This window comes from Balaenoptera acutorostrata, chromosome 17, assembly GCF_949987535.1.
Source record: "Balaenoptera acutorostrata chromosome 17, mBalAcu1.1, whole genome shotgun sequence".
Taxonomy (NCBI): Eukaryota; Metazoa; Chordata; class Mammalia; order Artiodactyla; family Balaenopteridae; genus Balaenoptera; species Balaenoptera acutorostrata.
Window position 1 is genome coordinate 7,374,949 of NC_080080.1, and position 20,796 is coordinate 7,395,744.

Genomic DNA, 20,796 nt, shown 5'->3' on the forward strand with positions numbered 1-20,796 from the left:
TCTCCGCGTGCGCCTGGTCCGCTCCGGGTCTTCCCGTCCTGTTTGTTGATGAATGAATGCATGCATCCTTCCTCAGCCCCTTTTAGCTCACGTTTAAGCCTTTGGTGTTTGGCAGCTGGAAGGAAGTCGGGGTCATCAGGAAGGTGCAGGATCTCCACCGGTAATGGCGCTGTCTTCTGTTCCTAGGCTCGGGCCCACCCAGCTCAAGATCTTCACCTGTGAGTACTGCAACAAGGTCTTCAAGTTCAAGCACTCGCTGCAGGCCCACCTGCGGATCCACACCAACGAGAAGCCGTACAAGTGCTCCCAGTGCAGCTACGCCAGCGCCATCAAGGCCAACCTCAACGTGCACCTGCGCAAGCACACGGGCGAGAAGTTCGCGTGCGACTGCTGTTCCTTCACCTGCCTGAGCAAGGGCCACCTCAAGGTGCACGTGGAGCGGGTACACAAGAAGATCAAGCAGCACTGCCGCTTCTGCAAGAAGAAGTACTCCGACGTGAAGAACCTCATCAAGCACATCCGCGACGCACACGACCCGCAGGACCACAAGGTCCAGGAGGCCCTGGACGAGCTCTGCCTGATGACGAGGGAGGGCAAGCGGCAGCTGCTCTATGACTGCCACATCTGCGAGCGCAAGTTCAAGAACGAGCTGGACCGCGACCGCCACATGCTGGTCCACGGCGACAAGTGGCCCTTCGCCTGCGAGCTCTGCGGCCATGGGGCCACCAAGTACCAGGCGCTGGAGCTGCACGTCAGGAAGCACCCGTTCGTGTACGTCTGCGCCCTCTGCCTCAAGAAGTTCGTCAGCTCCATCCGCCTGCGCGCCCACATCAAGGAGGTGCACGGGGCCGCCCAGGAGACCCTGGTCTTCACCAGCTCCATCAACCAGAGCTTCTGCCTCCTGGGGCCCGGCGGGGACATCCAGCAGGAGGCCCTGGGCGGGCAGCTGCAGCTGGCGGAAGAGGAGTTTGTGTTCCAGGGGGTGAACGCACCCAAGGAGGCGGCCGGCGCTGGGGACGCTCGTCCCGAGGAGGGGTCCGAGGTGCCCGCCGCGCCCGTGCGCTCGGCCGCCGCCCAGGCCGACAGCGCCGCCCCGGCACCCTGTGAGCCGGCGGCCTCCGCGGTGTCCTCGGACCTTCGTCCGCGCGCGGTGGTTTCCGATGAGCTCCTGTTGAAGAGCGATCCCTCCTCTGCCGAGGCTCTGGCTGCTCCGGAGAAGACCTTGCACACCCAGCGGGGAGGCCCCACGCCAGCGCAGGGCCAGGACGTCGCACCACTGCTGTCCAAGGCCAAAGGCGCCGCAGCAAACCCGGAAGCCCAGGGCGCCGAGAGCCCCCCGGCTGAAGGGCAGCAAGAGGCTGCCCTCCCATCCGACGGCCCAGATGCCGGCAGGGGTCTCAGGGCAAACCCAGCGGAGGCCTCAGACCCTCCTCCGGGAGCTGGTGGGAGGGACGCGGCCCTGTGCCGGCCTGACTCTCGCACGCCCGCCCCCGAGCTCCGCGCGGGCATCACTGCGTTCATGAAGATCCTGGACAGTTTACAGAAGAGGCGCATGAATACCGGCCTGTGCGAGAGGATCCGGAAGGTGTACGGCGACCTGGAGTGCGAATACTGTGGTAAGGGGGGCGCCGGGGCGCGCGGCTGGGGGCTCTCTTCCCAGCAGCCCCTCCCGTCCCCGCCTGGCTGTGGGTCACCTGGTGTTTGAGTTGAGCTCGTGTCTCTTTGCACAGAACGCCTTCTAAGTGAGCTAGCCGTCATTCGTAGATAGTGATGTGCACCGTGGTGCATGCAGTTTAGCACGTGAGGCCTGTGAAGGCAGCCAGGATGGCGGGACAGCTAACCGTGCTGGCTCCGTCAGGCGTGCAGGCGGACGCTTAGCCCACGACCTCTGCCAGAACTGTAGCCAAGAAGCACCTTTCTTCTGGCACGTGACAAGTTTAAAGTCGAGGTTTAAGCTGTGGCCATGTCCTAGATGAGCAGAGAGAGATCACAGAAGTGGCTGCAGCTCTTGGTAGGGAGACCCCGAATGCAACCCTCCCAGCTCGCCGTGAAAGCGTGGCCTCTGGGTCTCGTGGCGAGCTGGCAGGACAGGAGGTAGATGGCCCAGGTGTCAGCAGAGTTTAGAGCCTCGTTGATTTCACGCGTGTGCATAAAGGTAGTTGGCACCGTAATTGGTCCTCGATAAACGTTCGTTTCCTCCTCTCCCAGCTGTGACATCATGCAGAAGTAGTAGCACCCTTAATGTTTGCCACCTGCCACCTTTGAAAAGTCATGTCCAGCCAGAGATGTGGTGCAAAGTGTGAAGGGTGACCCGGACAAGCACGAGAGGGAGAGAAATATAGTAGTTAAAAAATAATACTAATTAAAAGAAATCAACTTCAGGATAAAAGAAACTTCCTTGTTCTCATGTGAAAATATTTTTTTAGGCAAACTTTTTTGGTACCAAGTGCATTTTGACATGCATGTCCGCACCCACACCCGGGAACATCTGTATTATTGCTCCCAGTGTCATTATTCTTCCATCACCAAAAACTGCCTTAAACGCCATGTAATTCAGAAACACAGTAACATCTTGCTGAAGTGCCCCACTGACGGCTGTGACTACTCGACTCCAGATAAATATAAGCTGCAGGCACATCTTAAAGTTCACACAGAGCTGGTAAGTAGCACGCCCGAGCGGCAGCCCCGTCTCCCCTGGGTGCTCCCTGCTTCCTCACAGTGACGCATACGGAGGTGCCCCTGCTCCCTGTGAGCCCAGCGTGTGGGCGTCCACCCCGGAAAACGGAGAGGTCCTTCTCACGAAACAGGCCCTTCACTTTACAGAGGCCTCCATCCCAGCGTTCCTGTCACAGGGACAGTCTCACATATGTTGGAAAAAAGGTTACATTGAATAAATTTGCTTTTCTATGCAGATTTTTAAGCATCGGAGAAAGTCTACAGAAGAAAGATTTACAGAACAGGAATAAAGCAAGGGTTTCTTTCTTTTTTTTTTTTTTTTATAAATTGATTTATTTATTCATCCATTTTTGGCTGTGTTGGGTCTTCGCCCCTGTGCTAGGGCCCTCTCCAGTTGCGGCAAGCGGGGGCCACTCCTCATCGCGGTGCGCGGGCCCCCCACCGCCGCGGCCCCTCCCGTTGCGGAGCACAGGCTCCAAACGCACAGGCCCAGCAGCCGTGGCTCACGGGCCCAGCCGCTCCGCGGCACGTGGGATCCTCCCGGACCAGGGCCCGAACCCGCGTCCCCCGCACCGGCAGGCAGACTCCCAACCACTGCGCCACCAGGGAAGCCCAAAGCAAGGGTTTCTTAAATGACGTTTTAAAGAACCCTTAATAACAGGGATGATAATAAGAATAGCCGCCACTAAAAGCTGTTGAGAGAGTGAGTTAGATGATGCCTGTCAAGTGCCAAGTACGGTGTTCGGGTCATAGTGAGACCACAGTAAACGCTGATGATCACTGTTGTCGTATTACTGTGCTATTTCTTGGAAAGTCTATGGAAGAATGTCTGTAAAGCACTTTAAAAAAAAAGTGATCTGTTAATTCAAGGTGCTGTTAGTATTCACGGTGGCAAAATGTGTTTAATCCTCTGGTGGGTGTTGAACATGTAACACAATGAGTGAATGTTTCTTTTAGCAAATGCTACTCTCACTTGAGAGGCTGACACCCGAGGGTGGTTTGAGACTCTCCAAGTTATAAAGGAGGCGCACCTGGCCCCAGGTGTGGTTCTGCTTTAACTGCATTCCCTTCTAGGCCACAGACTGCGCACGATGAGGCTTCAGAAACTGGATGTACCACCTCCGTTTTCTGGCCTAAAAATCACTAACGCTCCAGCAGTTTGTCACCAAGGGGGAAGTCAGGGTGTCTTGGGTTTCGTGGGTAGGGAAGAGCATGCGCTTTGGGGTCGGATACCTGGATTCAGGTATTGTCTCCAGTATCTGCACAGGCTGTGTGATGCTGGACAAGTCACTTGTCCTTTCTGAGACTTGGTAGCCTCCTGTATAAAATATATATTAAAAAGTATATCAGCTTTGTACACACAAACACACACACGTATATATGCACACATATGCACAGACACATCCACCCATGCAGTCTACACATGTGTACACACGTGTACCGCACACACCCCTGAACACATAACGCACATGTACGCACGTGTATGTCTTTGTGTATGTGTATGGGTCTCCTGGGTTATTGGGAGGTTAAAATGGAGTGCTCTAGGTAAAGAACCTGGCTCAGAGCTTGTACAGGTGACAGCGTGGCAGCTGCTCTATGTCACTTGGTACCTCTTAGTTCCTGTTCTCCCCTCTCTCTCTCTCTCTCTCTCTCTCTCTCTCTGTCTGGGCGTGTGGGGCATGAAAGGTGTGCTATTCCTGTTTACTCACAGGCAGCACACGCATTTACCTGGGGCGTCGAATGGCTACGCGCTCTCCCGGAGGCAGGCGGACTGCATTGCCGGTGTGGGAAGAGCATTCTTTATGAAAACAGGTTCCAGTATTTTGAGTTTAGACCACGTTTGTCTTTAGAGCCTGTCAGTTATGTCTGTGATGAAGCCACAGGCACCAAGGGGATGGTGACACGGTGGAAAGACCTGCCATTGTCTGTCATCGCTTATTTCCCCTCCCTGAGTCCTAGGCAACGACCCGTCTACTTTCTGTCTCCATGGATTTGCCCATTGTGGACACTTCATGTAAAAGGAGTCATAAGACATATATATATATACGCAGTAATGGTGTGCATACCGCACCCCACTTTCTCAGGGTGTTGGTGAGGGTCCAAGGAGGGAGCACAAACGAGCTTTGTGATGGGAAGGTGCCTAAGGACGCTGGTCAAGCGTGGGGAGGCGTCTCTCCGGCGGGGAGCCCAGTATCGTTCTGACCTGGGTCCAGTCCCCACGTGCGTGTGGGCCTTGGTTTCCTTGCCTGTGACCCAGAGAGATGGGGCCAGGGGCGCTGAAAGTCTGGTTGGGCTCTCACATTCCATCCAACACTTACCTCTTTGCAACACCGATTCCCATGTGGTGGAAAAACTAAGGAAATTTAAAGTAGAATGCATCCCCCTCTATCCCTCCGAAAATGAGCCTATAGTCATGTCCATTCCGGTTGCACTAGGACTTCGGGATAATTTGGCTGAGTGCCCGTTTCTGTGACTCTCAACAACCGTTTCTTAGATAAAGATATACCTAATGACTGGAAGGTGTGTGTACATTTAATGTAGCTTCTTCCCATCACCTCCTCCCTCCCATTAGTAGCCACATGGCATGACTTGGAGTCAAGGATGTGTTGGCATCAAGGAAACGTGGGGACCTGGTCAAAGGAGTTAGTCAATGACTTTCTGGAGCAAACCCATTTTATTTACAGCACTGTGCAAACTTTGTGAAAGGGAGACTTGAGAAAACATGGTTTCTGTACAATAAAAGGGAGCCTTTGGGTTCTAGCATGTTAGAGTTAAGACCCCATATCCACCTCTGTGATCTTGGGCAAATTGCTTAGCTTCCCTAAGCCTCAGTTTTCTCATCTGTAAAATGGAGATATGGTACTCTCTCCAACCTCTCAGGATTGTGAGGATTAAACTAGAAAGTAAGTATAGAACACCCAGGTCAGTGTTTTTTCAGCCCCCAGGTCATGATCCATTATAGGGTTGTGAAATTAGTGGATTACAACCAGCTTATCTTAAAAATGAAATGGAATAGAATGAAATAGAAATGATCAGCACTATTTACCCATGACAAGGTAATAGGTATTGTTTTCTTAGACCTTTCGTCCTGTGTTTCAGTGTGTTTATATGCCACTGTGTGTGCAAGTATGTTCTGGGTGGTGATGTCAAATGGGTGACCTCCTGTGTAGGTCCCATTAAATAACTTTGTAAGTCATTGACCCCGATGATGTAAGTTATGACATCCTGAATCAGAATTACTTGGGGGTGCACGTTATGAATGAAATTCCTGGCTCAGAGCTCCACCATAATTTGGAGGGGGGGCGGACCTGGGAACCTGTTATTTAAATAAGTTCGCCCTGATACAGACATATGATGCAGCAGGAAGTCGAGCTTATGGTGGATGTTCAGGATACATCAGTCTGTCCCCTTTGTCTCTGGCTTGTGTTCCTTCTCAGAAGATCTTCAGGCACCCGACACTCAGGGCACTGTAGCAGTTACAAGTCCGCACTTGGGAAGAGCGGGCACATTTTGGTCTTGCGTTCAGACTCCACCATCTGCAAGTGGTGTGGCGTCACTGCCTAACCTCTCTGACCCCTCGTCTGTGAAGTGGGGTGGCAGGCCCCGCCTCCGGGGTTGCTGTGGGAAGTTAGTGAGATAACGATCGTGGGGGACCCAGCACAGGTCCAGGCGTGACGGGGAGGCCAGTCTACACCAGCTCCTCCGTTTTAGTAGCGTAGCAGGAGGCGGGAGGAGGAATAGTAACAGTGGTGGCAGTGCTTCCATCCAGGGTGTGGTGGCCTTTCAACAAACGTTTAAAATTAATGCCTGTCTTCGAGAAGCGTGTAGACTGTATTTGGCTATAAATGTAAATGTATTTATGAAATCTTACGTGTCCTTGCTGGAAGTAAACTAAAATAATATATTGCAGACACAGAGAAGTAGATGGAGCGACCTCCAGTATCTTTCTGGAAATAAATGGGTCTGTCTGTAGTTTTTTTTTAAGTAGAGGAAAATGTTATTGAACTAAAGCAATTGGACAAAAGATTTTTCCTTTCTAAGACCTGCAAGAGTACGGTCTTTGCTTACGTGGTCGCAGACTGTCTGTTTCTGTGCTGCCCTGTTTGAGCATCTGTCCGCAGTGCTGGGGACCTCGGGCAAGCAGAGTTGCCTGGGTCTAAAACAGCTGCCTGTTAGCAAGCCCGAGGGCCGGAAGTGAGGGGCACGGCCTGGCAAAGCAGAGCCGCGCTCAGTGCAGGAAGAGCCTGGAGTCGAAATCCCATATGGAGCGCGTTTCTGGCTCTTTTCTAACTTGTTAAATTAGCCACAATGTGTGTGTCCGTTTTCCTGTCTTTGTCACACTTTCTCTGTGTCCCACGATGATTAGTGGTCTCTGTGTGCTGGCAGTGCTCACCAGCCTATGAACCCCTTGAGGGCAGGGCCAGAGTCTCCCACCCTTGTCCCCAGTGCTATGTCCAGCACAGCACAGGGGCCCCGGAAGGTTTGAGGAATAAATGAGTGAGTCCATAGAGGTCAGCAGATGCTGGAACCGTGGCCTTTTTATTCCTGAGAAATTGTTCAGAGTGGAATCTCCCACCTTATTTTTTTAACCTGATGTCAGATACTTTATAGGTGTACTTATGGGATCGTTAGTACACTTGGTGGCAGGGTGGAGGCAGATTTGATATTTTCCACCCACTGCTGGTTTCAGACTTGAGAATCGCCCTGTGGCTTTGGGGGCCGAGGAACCTGCCACAGAGGCGTAGGCCAAGGCGGGGTTCGCCCAGAGCTGCGAACCGGGTGCGGAGCTTCAGCCCTGGAGCTCCTCCCGCCCCGCCTCCGCCCCACACCCCATGGCCACTGCCTCCTGCTGCCACCTGCCTTCTTTCAAAGAGTCCTGTGTGGCTTTGAAGGCCATTTCCATCAGAGCAAACAAACTGCGAGGGCTGGGCTCTTTTACCGCCATTACGACACGGGGCTCTCTCTCCTCCTCTGCTGAGAACTCTTTTCACCACTGTGCTTTTTAAGTTTGCTGTGTCAGTTTGGGTTTTCATCTCCGGTCGGGAACTGAGGTTTCTGAAAAAGAAATAAATGAGTCCTTAGCGTGCACCCTTCTCCAACACCCTTTCCCACTGCCTGCATCCTTCCCACAGTCTTCAAAGGCATCAAGAAATGAGGGACCCTGATAAGCTCTAAGATAAATTGCTTTCAGACTATCAGAGATTAAAAGAAAAAAAATCAAATAGCAAGGGCTCAGGAGAGATCAGTGTAAACTCCTTCAAAGCCCTTCTGAATGCCTCCATCAGCTCTGATGAGGAGGACACTGGGGCAGCCAGGGGTGGCGACAGGCCTCCTCCAGGATGTGTGCTGCCCGGGACGTCTTTCAAAAGGCCGTGAGAGCACCAGTTCCTGTGTGCAGGTGCCGGGAGTGATGGGGTGACCTGGAAGGTCAAGGGCATAGGAGCTCACTGATGGGAGTACATTGACAAGCCTGGGCCCTGTGATGTAGCCTGGGTGGCAGTCGGTGGCATCGGCCACTGCAAAACTGGGCAGAAAGTAGAGATTTCCCCCTGTACCCGCTGTCGCCACACGTGCACGGCCTCCTGCACTCTTGACGTCCCATACCTTAGCGCTACCTTTGTTACAGTTGATGAACCTACGTTGACACGTGAGTAACACCCAGAGCCCATAGTTTACATTGGGGTCCACTCTTGGTGCTGCACATTTTTGGGATTTGGACAAATGTGTAATGCTGCATATCCCTCATTATAGTATATCCTACAGCGTAGTTTCACTGCCCTGAAAATCCTCCTTGCTCCGCCCGTTCGCCCCTCTCTCCCCACTACTCCCTGGCTGCCACGGGTCCCTTTACTGTCACCATCATTTTGCTGTTTTCAGAATGTCTTATAGTTGGAATCATATAATATGTAGCCTTTTCAGATTGGCTTTTTTTTCTCTTAGTAATATGCATTTAAGTTTCTTTCACATCTTTTCATGGCTTGATAGCTCATTTCTTCTTAGCACTGAATAACAGTCCATTGTTTGGTTGTACCACAATTTGTCCATTCATATACTGAAGGACATCTTGGTTGCTTCTAAGTTTTGGCAGTTATGAATAAAGCTGCTTCATCCCTGTGTAGGTTTTTGTGTGGACATAAGTTTCAGTTCATTAGGATAGATACCAAGGAGTGCAATTGTTGGATCATATAGTAAGAGTACTTCAGTTTTGAGAGAAAGTGCCAAACTGTCTTCCAAAATGGCTATACCATTTTGCATCCCCACCAGCAAAGAATGAGAGTTTCCATTGCTTCACATCTGACCGACACTTGGTGTTGTCAGTGTTCTAGATTTGGATCATTCTGTAGGTATGTAATGCTACCTTGTTGTTTTGAGTTGCATTTCTCTGATGACATATGATGTGGAACATCTTTTCATATGCTTACTTGTCATTTGTATATCCTCTTTGGTAGGGTGTCTGTTCAGGTCTTTGGCCTATTTCATCAGATGTAACTTTTGAAAATATTTTCTCTCAGTCTGTGGCTTGTTTTTTCATTCTCTTGACAGTGTCTTTCAGGGAGCAGAAATTTTTAATTTTAATGGAGTCCAGTTTATCAATTCTTTTCTTTTTCAAGGATAATGCCTTTGGTGTTATATCTAAAAAATCATTACCATACTCCAGGTCATCCAGGTTTTCTCCTATGTGTTCTAGGAGTTTTATAGTTTTGTATTTTGCATTTAGATCTGTGATCCATTATGAGTTAATATTTGTAGAAGGGTGTAAGGTTTTGGTCTAGGTTCATTTTATTTTTCTTTTGCATGTGCCTGTCCAGTTTCAGCATCATTTGTTGAGATAACTATCTTTTTTTTTTTTAAATACATTTATTTATTTATTTATTTATTTTTGGCTGCATTGGGTCTTCGTTGCTGCGCGCGGGCTTTCTCTAGTTGCGGCGAGCGGGGGCTACTCTTCGTTGCGGTGCGCTGGCTTCTCATTGCAGTGGCTTCTCTTGTTGCAGAGCACGGGCTCTAGGCGTGCGGGCTCAGTAGTTGTGGTACACGGGCTTAGTTGCTCTGTGGCATGTGGGATCTTCCCGGATCAGGACTCAAACCCGTGTCCCCTGCGTTGGCAGGTGGATTCTTAACCACTGTGCCACCAGGGAAGCCTGAGATAACTATCTTTGATCCATTGTGTAGCATTTGCTCGTGTGTCAAAGATCAGTTGACTGTATTTAAGAGAGTCTATTTCTGGACTCTGTTCTGTTCCATTTGATCTATTTGTCTGTTATTTCACCAATATCACATACTCTTCATCACTGTAGCTTTATAGTAAGTCTAGAAGTTGAGTAATGTCAGTCCTCCAACTTTGTTCTTCTCCTCCAGTATTCTGTGTTGGCGTTTGGGTCTTTTGCCTCTCCATATAAACTTTATAATCAGTTTGTCAGTACCCACAAAATAACTTGCTGAGATTTTGATTGAGATTGCATTGAATCCGTAGATCAAATTGGGGAGAACTAACATCTGACAACAATGAGTCTTCCTATCCTTGAACGTGGAATAGCTCTCCGTTTATTTAGTTCTTTGATTCCTTTTATCAGTTTTGAAGTTTTCCTCATATGGATCTTGTACATATTTTGTTCGATTTATACCTAAGCATTGAATTTTGTGTGTGCTAATGTAAATAGTATTGTGTTTTTAATTTCAAATTCCACTTGTTCATTTCTAGTATATAGGAAAGCAATTGACTTTTGTATATTAACCTTGTATCCTGTAACTTGCCATAATCGCTTGTTAGTTCCAGGAGTGTTTTTGTCTGTTCTTTGAGAATTTCTACATAGGTGATTATGTCATCTGCAAACAAAGACAATTTTAATTTCTTCTTTCTCAATCTCTATATCTTTTATTTCCTTTTCTTGTCTTATTGAATTAGCTAAGACTTCAGCTATGATGTTAAAACGGAGTGCTGGGAGGGGACATCCTTGCTTTGTTTCTAATCTTAGTGGGAAAGTCTCTGGTTTCTCACCATTAAGTATAATGTTAGCTATAGGTTGTTTGTAGATATTTTTTATCAAGTTGAGGGAGTTCCCCTCTATTCCTGCTTTACTGAGATTGCTTATCATGAATAGGTATTGGATTTTGCCAAATTATTTTTCTGCCTCTATTGATATTATCATGTGATTTTTATTTCTTAGCTTGTTGATGTGATGGATTACATTAATTGATTTTAGAATGTTGAATCAACCTTGTACCTGGGATAAATCCCACTTGGTTGTGGTGTATAGTTCTTTTTAAACATTTTGGGTTTTATGTGCTAATATTTTGTTGAGAATATTTGCATCTATGTTCTTGAGAGATACTGGCTTGTAATTTTCTTCTCTTGGGGTGGGTTTGGGTACTTTCTTTCTCCCATGAAGACATGGCGTTCTCCCTCTTGCAGGTCTCTGTCTACATTTCCTCCTTTTTTAAAATTTTTTATTTTTTAACATCTTTATTGGAGTATAATTGCTTTACAATGGTGTGTTAGTTTCTGCTTTATAACAGAGTGAATCAGCTATACATATACATATATCCCCATATCTCCTCCCTCTTGCATCTCCCTCCCATCCTCCCTATCCCACCCCTCTAGGTGGTCACAAAGCACCGAGCTGATCTCCCTGTGCTATGTGGCTGCTTCCCACTAGCTATCTATTTTACATTTGGTAGTGTATATATGTCCACGCCACTCAAGGGCACTAGTCATATTGGATTAGGGCCTGCAAACTCATCTTAACTAATTACATCTGTAATGACCATATTTCCAAATAAGGTCATATTCTGAGGTACTGGGGGTTAGGACTTCAACACATGAATCTGTGGGGGCAGAATTCAAACCATAACACCCACCCTCTGAAGAACTGTCATGTGAAATGGCATTAAAGTGAGCTCTGAGAGGAAAGGCAGATGAGCAATGGCGTGATCCTTCACAGAAGCTTCTTCCTAATTGAAAACGTAGCACTGCAGGCAGGTGGGTTGATGAGCCAGCAGCAGCACAGAGTGAACTCCTTACCTGCAGCCTGGGTGGGACGTGGCCTTGGAGTGGTCGGAGCCTGGGGTGGGCATCCGTACCCTCGGGTTCCGACGCTGCCTCTTTCTCGCAGACCTGGGGCTCTTTGCCCTTGGTCTTGGTTTCTTAATCTGTAACAGCGTAATAATGCCTGTCCTTCAAGAGTGGTCACGAGTCTCAATAAAATAGCTTGTATGAACCCTTCACACACACCATGCCTTGAGCGCTGGAGGGCAGAATACGTGTCAGGCTGTGGAGCAGCCCTGGTCTGCGTGGTAGACCTCGAGGCCAAGCCCCGCCCTCCCCTGGCCTGGCCACCTCCACAGGACCGTTGTCTCTAAGGCCCGTCCCTCCCTCCTGAGATGGAGGTGAGGCCATTGCCCCACTGCCCTCGAGTTCCCCGGGCTGTGCGGGGCCAGCTGCGGACTGCCGGCCAGGCGCCGCGAAAGGCGCACTGTGCATCTAGCTGTGACGGTGATGGTGGTGGTGGTGGTATTTTCCCACAGAGCCTGAGTTTAAACGAGACAGTCCATTGATTATGCTCTCTTTCTGTTAAGGACAAAAGGAGTTATTCTTGTCCTGTGTGTGAAAAGTCTTTTTCAGAAGATCGATTGATAAAGTCACATATCAAGACCAACCATCCCGGTAAGGTTATGCATCTTAGAGTGGGAGATTGATTTTAAAATGCTTATGTTTATTTTAAGACACAGCATTATATATCAACTGTATTAAATGGAAATATAAGAGGGAATAAAGATATGAGTAACTTCAAGGGCAAGAATTATCTTTTTTTTAAAGCTCAGGAGTTTATATAATTATGTGCTTCATTTTATCCTTTTATCTGGTCTTCAGATACGTCTGCCCTAGTCTCATGATTTCCCCCCCCTTTTCTAAAGAATTTTTATTAGAGTGTAGTTGATTTACAATGTTCTGTTAGTTTCAGATGTACAGCAAAGTGAGTCATTTATACAAATATATATATCCATTCTTTTTTTTTTTTAGATTCTTTTCCCATATAGGCCATTACAGAGTATTGAGTAGAGTTCCCCGTGCTCCCCTCCCCTTTTAATAGTAACTGTGACTGCCTTTAGACGGGTCACTTACCCAGTGCAGACCCGACACAGATTCTACTTCCTTGGCCCCCTTTGTAGGTTCCTGAACCAAGTGATGGTTTACGAGGGGTGTAGGCTCCCTCCCAGGCCGAGGAACCCAGTGAGTTGGAGTGACCGTCACCTTCGCTGTCCTCAACCCCCAAACTCCCTGGGCATCACATGCCTTGTCACTTTTGTTCTCACCGCCTGGGACCCTGCTCCTTGGTTCTGCCCGGTCAATTCCTGTGTTTTCTCGACGTCCTCCCTCAGAGCCACCTTGGGGAGCCTTTGGTGGCCCCCCCCCCTCCATGTGGCCCGTCACGGTGCACTCACCCCTGTACTCTAGGCACTGGTATTCTCCCGCTGCCCAAGAGCCTTGAGGCAGGGCCGCCATCCTTAGTGGCTTGTCCCCAGACCCCCAGTGCCACATCGCTCGGGGCCCATGAGTGCAGATGTGTGCTGTGTGTGCATAAATGGGGAACAGAGCAGCTAGGTCTGTGTCCCTTTTCTCTTTCTCTTACCTTGTGTCTGCTCCTCCTATTGGGGAACTGACCCACTGATTAAAGATGCTATTGGAGAAAAATGAAGAAATAACGGAAGTGTGCTAACCCTCATGTTTCTTCTGGGATCGGGGAGCCTTGTGGCCTTCCTCCACGTGGGGACACATGGGTTATGTGATTCTCTGACCGCCCAGTTCTGTCCTCCCCATGTTAATCCGCATCCTGTGTAACCTGTGTCCAGTGTGGGCCAGGGATACCCATTTAACCCCTTCAACTTTTGCTTATTATTTTAAGTTTTTTATTATGTAAAATTTCAAATGTGTACAAAATGTGCAGAATAATAGAAAGAAAACCCAGGTACCCATAACTCGGCTTCCACAGTTGTCTACATTTGGTCAAGCTGCTGGCAGGAGCTGACCCCCACTTTTTTCCCTCAAATATTCTACAGTATATCCCAACATGATGTGATTTCCCCATAAAAAAGCTTCAGCCTACATCTCCAGCTAACAAGGACTTTTTAAAAAACAGAACTAACACATCACCATTAAAACAGTATTAAAAGTAATTTCTTATTATCAGTTAGTATTAGTCCATTTAGAGTTTCCTCAGTTGACACAGACTTTCCTTTTTACAGTTGGTTTATTTGAATCGAGTTGTTATGTCACCTAAGTTTCTTGTGTTCTGCAGAAACGTAGGTGACATAAGCCCCAGCCCTGCTTTTTTCCCCATGACGTGGATTTGTTGGGGAAACTGGGTCTCTTTTCCTGAGTGGTTTCACATTCTGCCTTTGTCCTGCTGTGGCCTCGTGATACTGTTTCTCCATCCCTCACATTTTGTGTTAACAGAAATTTAGATCTGAGCCTCGCTTAGATTCTGGTTTGACTTTTTAGGCCGAAGTCCTATCACGTGACGCCACGAGGCACCTCTTAACTCGCCGCGTCAGAGCTGCTGGGCTTGACCGGAGGTTCAGGTTCTGTCAGGAGGCTCATTGACATCTAACTTGAACCAAGGTTCTCTGACTGCTTCTGGTTATCACCGTGCTTTTCTTCTAGAGGTTTCCATGAGCACCATTTCCGAGGTTCTCGGGAGGAGGGTGCAGCTGAAAGGGCTCATCGGAAAGAGAGCCATGAAATGCCCGTATTGTGATTTCTATTTCATGAAGAATGGCTCAGACCTTCAGCGTCATATTTGGGCTCATGAAGGTGAGTATTCCTCCGTCAAAATGGAGCCCCTTTGTGATTTTGTGTTTCCTTTGGGAATTCTTTAGGAGGAAGCTATACCTCCGCATCCCCTGTGGTTAGAATTTCTTTAGTGTGCTGAGAAGTGTGTCCGTCAGCCAGATTTAAAGCATTACTCAGTTGCAGTTGCGGTGAGCAGCGGTGTGCATTCTTTGCAGCTCTGGTTGGAGCCGTAGTTAAGCAAATCACCACAACTCCTGGGCGGAAAGCAAGCTTCAGGAGAGCAGCAATCGCGCTGGCCTGGTCATGGTGGTAGCTCTGGTGGCCGCCCCCGGGGCGCTGGTGGTGGTAGGCAGTGGGGGAGTTGCTGGTGTCTCGGGTGAAGGAAGGCCAGGAGGACGGCAGAGTCCTCTGATTCCGGCGGCGGGGGAAGCCCTGGGTGGAGACGAAGCCGGGCGAGGAGGAAGGTAGGCCGTGCCTTGGGGTGCCCGCCTGTGAAGGGAGGTGTGGGCCGCGCTCTGGGACGCTGGGCAGTTGGAGGTCAGGGTGCTGTTAGGGACGGCGGGGCCGTGCCTCTCCGTCGGAAGAGGACGCCACTCTCCTGGTGCTGAGGCTCGGAGCCTGGGGCCAGGGGGGCCCTTCCTGTGAGTCAGGAGCCTGCGGTGCTGCTGGCAGGCAGACAGGACGGCTCCACGGGGGGAAGGAATAAGTATTTTCTGCGATACGGGATCAAGCGAACGGTTCAGTAAAGAGAACAGTAGCTGTTGGAGTAGGAACCTGGACGCGGCAGAAGGAGCTGGACGGAAGCCGAGGCTGGGAGCCGCTCTTTCGTTGACCAGCACGCACGCGCCCCCGCTCTGTGCCGCCGGGCGCACCCCGCAGCCTCGTTAAAGCCTGGGCCTCCTCGACTGCAAGGCCGCAGGTAGTACAGACGAGGGGTGGCGGTGCTGGACGCACTGAAACGTGCCCGTCATACCCCGTGTTCAGGTGCAGACACAGCTCCCCTCCCCCGTCAGCGCGTCACGCCAGGTGGCAAGGGCTCTTTGCTGGTCCATTCCCTCTGGACAGTGAAGGCCGGGCCAGGGCTTCTCGCCTTGAAATCAACCCTCGGTGTTTACTACAGAGTAGGTCCTCGGTAGATGTCTGTGGAACAAAGGAGGAGTAGCCAGATGGTAAGACGTCCCTGCAGTCGAGCCGTTAGCCCAGCAGCGGTGACTAGCGTTGTAAAGCTCTGCTTACTTTATGAACTAAAATATGCTCTCGCATGTGATCCTGCGTGCCTGATCCTGGGGACTTTGGCCAAGGCCCTTGGTTAATTTTTGTCACTTTAACTCAACTCAGGTGAATGAACGTCTGCTGCTCCAAATGCTCGAGTCTGTGCCCTCAGAGGTTCCAGACTGTGGGGAGAGGGGGTGTAAGCTACTCACTGTAAAGTGCTGTGGGCAGTGCAGCAGTAGCGACAGGCGGGATTTGGGTGCACTGATGGGGAGGCAAGGAATTCTACTGCAGGCCCAGGAGGAAAGGGCATCCTAGTTGGAAGGCATAGCACGGGTAGGAGCACGGCCTGGGGACGTGTGCGGCGTGTTTAGGGACCAGCAGGTGCACTGCTTTATTCAAAATGGACAAGGAGATGTGCGTGTCGATATGTGTACATGTATGTTCCTTCCGATACACACACGTATACATGAATACATGTGTATATCTATTTTTTCTCCTCCGGTAGGTGTGAAGCCCTTCAAATGTTCTTTGTGTGAGTATGCAACTCGTAGCAAGAGTAACCTCAAGGCTCATATGAATCGTCATAGCACTGAGAAGACCCACCTATGTGACATGTGTGGCAAGAAATTCAAATCAAAAGGGACACTGAAAAGCCACAAGCTCCTTCACACTGCTGACGGTGAGTGAGTGACCCCACAGGGAGTTTTTCCCCCTAAAAGTGTGGTTGGAATCTTACATCCCGAGTCCAGCGGAAACCGTGGCTGCACCTCGAGCAGGAAGGAGCCTCTGCCTTTGGAGTTTCCGTTGTGAAGGAGAGCAGGGTGAGCTCGCCTGCTTCCTCACTGCCCTGTGCTTGGCGCTGGAGCTGTACTGACCCCGCCAGAGCTTGCTGAACACTCGCTGTGTGTGTGTGTGTGTGTGTGTGTGCGTGTGTGCGCGCGTGCACTTGTTGGGGGTGGATGTGGAGGGGGCGCTCCTTCAGGGAATAAGGCATCCTCAGGAGGCCTTGATCTGCAAGTTTCAGTCCTGTTCAGCCCTCCGTCCCCACCCGAGCCTGACCGTCTTGCGGGGTGGCCGCGACCACACCTGACTTGACGCTTCAAGGCGATGCCCTTTATCATCCAAGCTACCTCAGGGTTTCCGTATTCAGTCCAAAATGAGACTCAGTCTAAAATACAAACAGCATTTGGGCAGGTTTGACCTTGATAAAGTACACCTGAGTGGATTTCGGGTTTCATTCATTCACTAAGAACCACTGACCCAGTTCTTCCTGTGTGCTGCCCTCTGCCTGGGGTACAGGGTCCTGCCTTCAAGAAGTTTCTAGTCTAGCGGGAGGAAGAGGAGCTTGTGGGCCATGGGGAAGGCGGGCGCTGGGATGCGAGGAGCTGGGAGCTCTGGGGAGGAAGGTGTGCGTCTCAGTGACCGGGAAGGTCACCCTGAGAGGGGCCCGATAGAGAAAGAAAGGCTGAATCACAAAATTATTTTAGCAAGACAGGCAGCCAGACTATAAAAGACCTATAACATTTAAAATTTTCCTTTAGAACCCCAATTCTGTGAGGGTCTTGTCAATATTCCATGTAATGGGATTAATAAACTATACCAATAAATTGTTATTTTAGCACAATGGTATACAAAAATTGGAGTCCACTATAAAAACTAAAGTGATTTCAACAGAGATTTTTGATTTCAGAGCGTAGAGGATGATCCAGCCGTTAGGTTCTACCTTTATTTTAAGATTGTTCCAGGGGATCTCGTCCTGTGTGCCGTCAGGGAGCTCGAGGGGCTCGGCCGAATGCTCGGCCTGGGATGCGTCAGAATGGAGGATCAGGGCTTGCCTCAGGCTGAACCAAAGCCAGGGCCCTGCTATTCAGACTTAAGCAGTGTGCTGTAAATTAAAAAATCCATAGTCAAAGTAATTAAAGATACAATGACAGTAGAGCAGTCATATCCTGAGTAATGAAAGCATTAAGTCCTGTAATTATTCGTGGATTCTTACACCTCTGCCAGCAATAAGCCTCACTGCTATTTCTTGACATGGTCGCACATATTCACTGAAATCCCTAAAGATACAGTGCCAGTTATGAGAAGCAGCCATCCCCACAGCCAGGGAGGTGTGGCGTGTCCACTGGGCTGCGAGGGCTGGGAAGGGCACTGTGGCCTCGTGCCCGGCTCCGAGGTCTGGGCTCGGTGCCGAAAGGCTTTGAGAGGATGGAGCACGCGTCTGATCAGGGATCGTGGACGGGCCGTCCTGGGTCGTGCAGGGATGGGGTTGGTGCGAGTAGTGGTATCACAGCAGGCATCCCAGGGACACTCAGCCTGTCCCGCCTGTCACTTCACTTGCTTCCCTGAGCTCTTCAGCAGGAAGGGGAATTCAGATGGACAGATATGTGTGTGGAGTCAAAGCAGTAACACGACCTTCCCAAAAGGCTTTATGAAATATTTTCTTAACAAAGCAGGAAGTTTGCATGGTTACTCTTCATTTTCTTTCCTGACCTTCTTGGGAGGATGAGGTATTTGTAAAGTCATGTCTTATTTTCAAACACTCGCCGGTCTGGGAAGAAGGGCATCAGTCCTCGGGTGTGACCCCCAGGAAGACAGTGGGACAGGGGCATCCTCGTGGGACAGCTTCTTCCGTACTTGGGCCTCGGTCTTGTTATGCTGCAAAATAAGGACGTGAGACCTTAGCGTTTCTTGGGTCTCTTTAGCCTTGATGCTCTGTGATTCTAGCAGGCAAGTGTAATGGAGTGCTTCAGATGTGGAAATGTGCGGAGCAATGTCATTTTCTCTGGTCTAACTTCGGGGTGACCACTTCTTCCCCAGGCCTGCTGGGACTCCTTTGTGTGTCTGTTTTGACACTTGCTGTGGTGTCACGCCTTCTCAAAGGCCAGCCTCGTGGGTGGAGTCCTGGGTTGTAGACCAGCTGTTCATCTCCACTGGTGATCTGTTCTGTAACTATAGGCTATTCTATTCCTTTTCAGTTTTAAAAAAGCTTTAAAAAACTTTAGTTACACCTCTCACCCATTTTTTGGTAGTACTCACATTTTATTTTGCTGATCTCTGAAAGCTTTTTGTATCTCAGTGGTTTGTCATAGTGTGCAAATATTTCCCTCCAGCTTACCATTTGCTTCTATGTTTTTAGTGTATCTTTTTATATTTAGATGCTAAATAACTAGCATATTTAAATTTGTCAGTCTCTTCCTTTATGTTTTTTCCTATTTCCATTTATTTCTCTATGTTAAAAGAAACCTTCCCCATCTTAGGCGAAAGTTCTTTTGTATTTTCTTCAAGTTTTATTTCGTGGGTTTATAACATTTATGAAATTCAATATTCTTGACATTTATTCTGGTGCAAGGTCTGTCATAGGATTCTTTGTTTCTCAACAGTTATCAGTTGACTCAGCATATTTATTGAGAAATCAGTCCTTTCCATTTTGTTTTGAAATGCCAGAATTTCTCAAGATGTTGGGTGTATTCTGGGATTTTGGTTTGTTTTGATGATCTTTGCTCTAGTACATTGTTTGGCAAGATACTGTTTAAAAAATTATAATATTATGCATACATATATTATTCCTTTTTCTTCTTTTTTTTTTTTTTTGTGGACATCTGGTTTTTCTCATTTAATTATTATTTCTTTGGGTAAACTGGATGGCCTCATGAGCTGTTTGACAACAGCTGAAACATGCTTTGAATTCCTTGGGGAAATGCGCTCATACTAGGGGCCTGGCTACCTTGATGAAGCTCCCGGCCTGTAACCATAGCGTTAGCTCTTTATTTAGAAGCAGGCGTGGCTTTAAAGCCTGCCTGAAGTTATTTGGTTTTCCGCGCAGTTGTATCAGTAATAATTCAGCGGGTTGCTCCTCAGAGAAGCTACATGGAGTAGGCAGAGCTGGGGAGGCTTGAGCCTTGCCTGCCACTGCCTGGTAGGGTGACCTCGGCTCAGTGGCTTCTCTGAGCCGCAGTCTCCTCCTCTGTGAAGTGGGAATAATTATACCCCCCTCGCCTAGGGGGTGCGAGGTTGGAAGGGCAGGCGATGCATCCCTCCTCATCTGGGCTTTTTCCCATGCTTCTGGCTGCCCCTCAGTCTCCTTTCCTGGTGCCTCCTCAGCTCTGACCTCTACATCTTGCAAGGCCGCAGGGCTCAATCCGAGGACTCTTCCTTTTACATCCTCACCCTAGGTGATTCTCTCTGCCTCATGGCTTTACGCACCGTTTACGTGAAGGCTTCCAAACTTCCATTTCCAGCCCCGTCCTCGCCCCCAGCCTTCAGCCCTGCGTCTGCCACTGCCCACTCAGCATCTGTGCCTGTGTCTGGAAGGCCCCTCAGACTTAGCACATGTGTCTCCTGTGGTCCAGGGGCCACCAAACTCTGTAAAGACACAGTACATTTTTTAGGTTTTGAGTGTCACCTAGGGCTTCCGCTGCATATTCTTCTTTGTTTTAGTTAGTTTGTTTGTTTTCACAAACCTTGAAACATGTCCAAGCCATTCTTAACCCCCAGCTGTTACAAAACAAGAAGCAGGCTGGATTCGGCCCGCGGGCCGTAGTTTGCCGACCCCTGCTCTACCCCATCTTAGTAAATGCAGCTCCTTTTCAGGCGCTCGGGTCAGAAACTTCGAGTCACTCCTGACTGTCTTGCTCACACCCTGCAGATGGTCCTTTAGCAAATCCTGTGTGTTCTTGCCTCGACGTGATCCAGAATTCTGCCACTTCTGGGCGTCCTCACGGCTTGGCCGCTGTCCCCTCTTGCCTCTGTTCTTGCAGTAGCGTCCCAGCTGCTTTTCCTGCTTCTGCCCTGTCCCCACAGTCAGTGCTGTTGCACGCGTCTCAGAGTGACTGCCGAAATCCTAACTGTGATCTCTCTGACCCCCTCACCCTGCCCCCGTCTCTGGCCTCATCTGCACTGCTCTCCCCTGACTCTCACCCCTCCAGACGGATCGGTCTCCTCCCTGCTCTGCAGATCTGCCAGGTACATGCCCATCTCAGGGTACTTGCCCTCCCCCTGCCTGGTGTGTTCTTCCCCCGCAGATGCCTGAATGGATACTTCGTTCATGGCCTTCAGGTCCCACTCGAGAGTCCTTCTCTCAGGAAGGCCTTCCCTGGCTACACTGTGTCTTT

At 49.5% G+C, this 20,796-nt stretch overlaps 1 protein-coding gene across 6 annotated transcripts in view; it reads left to right on the forward strand.

Annotated features, from left to right (window-relative positions):
- Window positions 1-20,796, forward strand: part of ZFAT (zinc finger and AT-hook domain containing) — a 414,334-nt gene that overhangs the window by 81,760 nt on the left and 311,778 nt on the right. For all 6 annotated transcript variants that reach the window (XM_057531706.1, XM_057531705.1, XM_057531703.1 and 3 more), the window contains 5 exons: window positions 187-1,616; window positions 2,427-2,659; window positions 12,253-12,340; window positions 14,339-14,488; window positions 16,188-16,361. In XM_057531706.1, coding sequence (XP_057387689.1) covers window positions 187-1,616; window positions 2,427-2,659; window positions 12,253-12,340; window positions 14,339-14,488; window positions 16,188-16,361 — 2,075 coding nt within the window. The remainder of the gene's footprint in view (window positions 1-186; window positions 1,617-2,426; window positions 2,660-12,252; window positions 12,341-14,338; window positions 14,489-16,187; window positions 16,362-20,796) is intronic.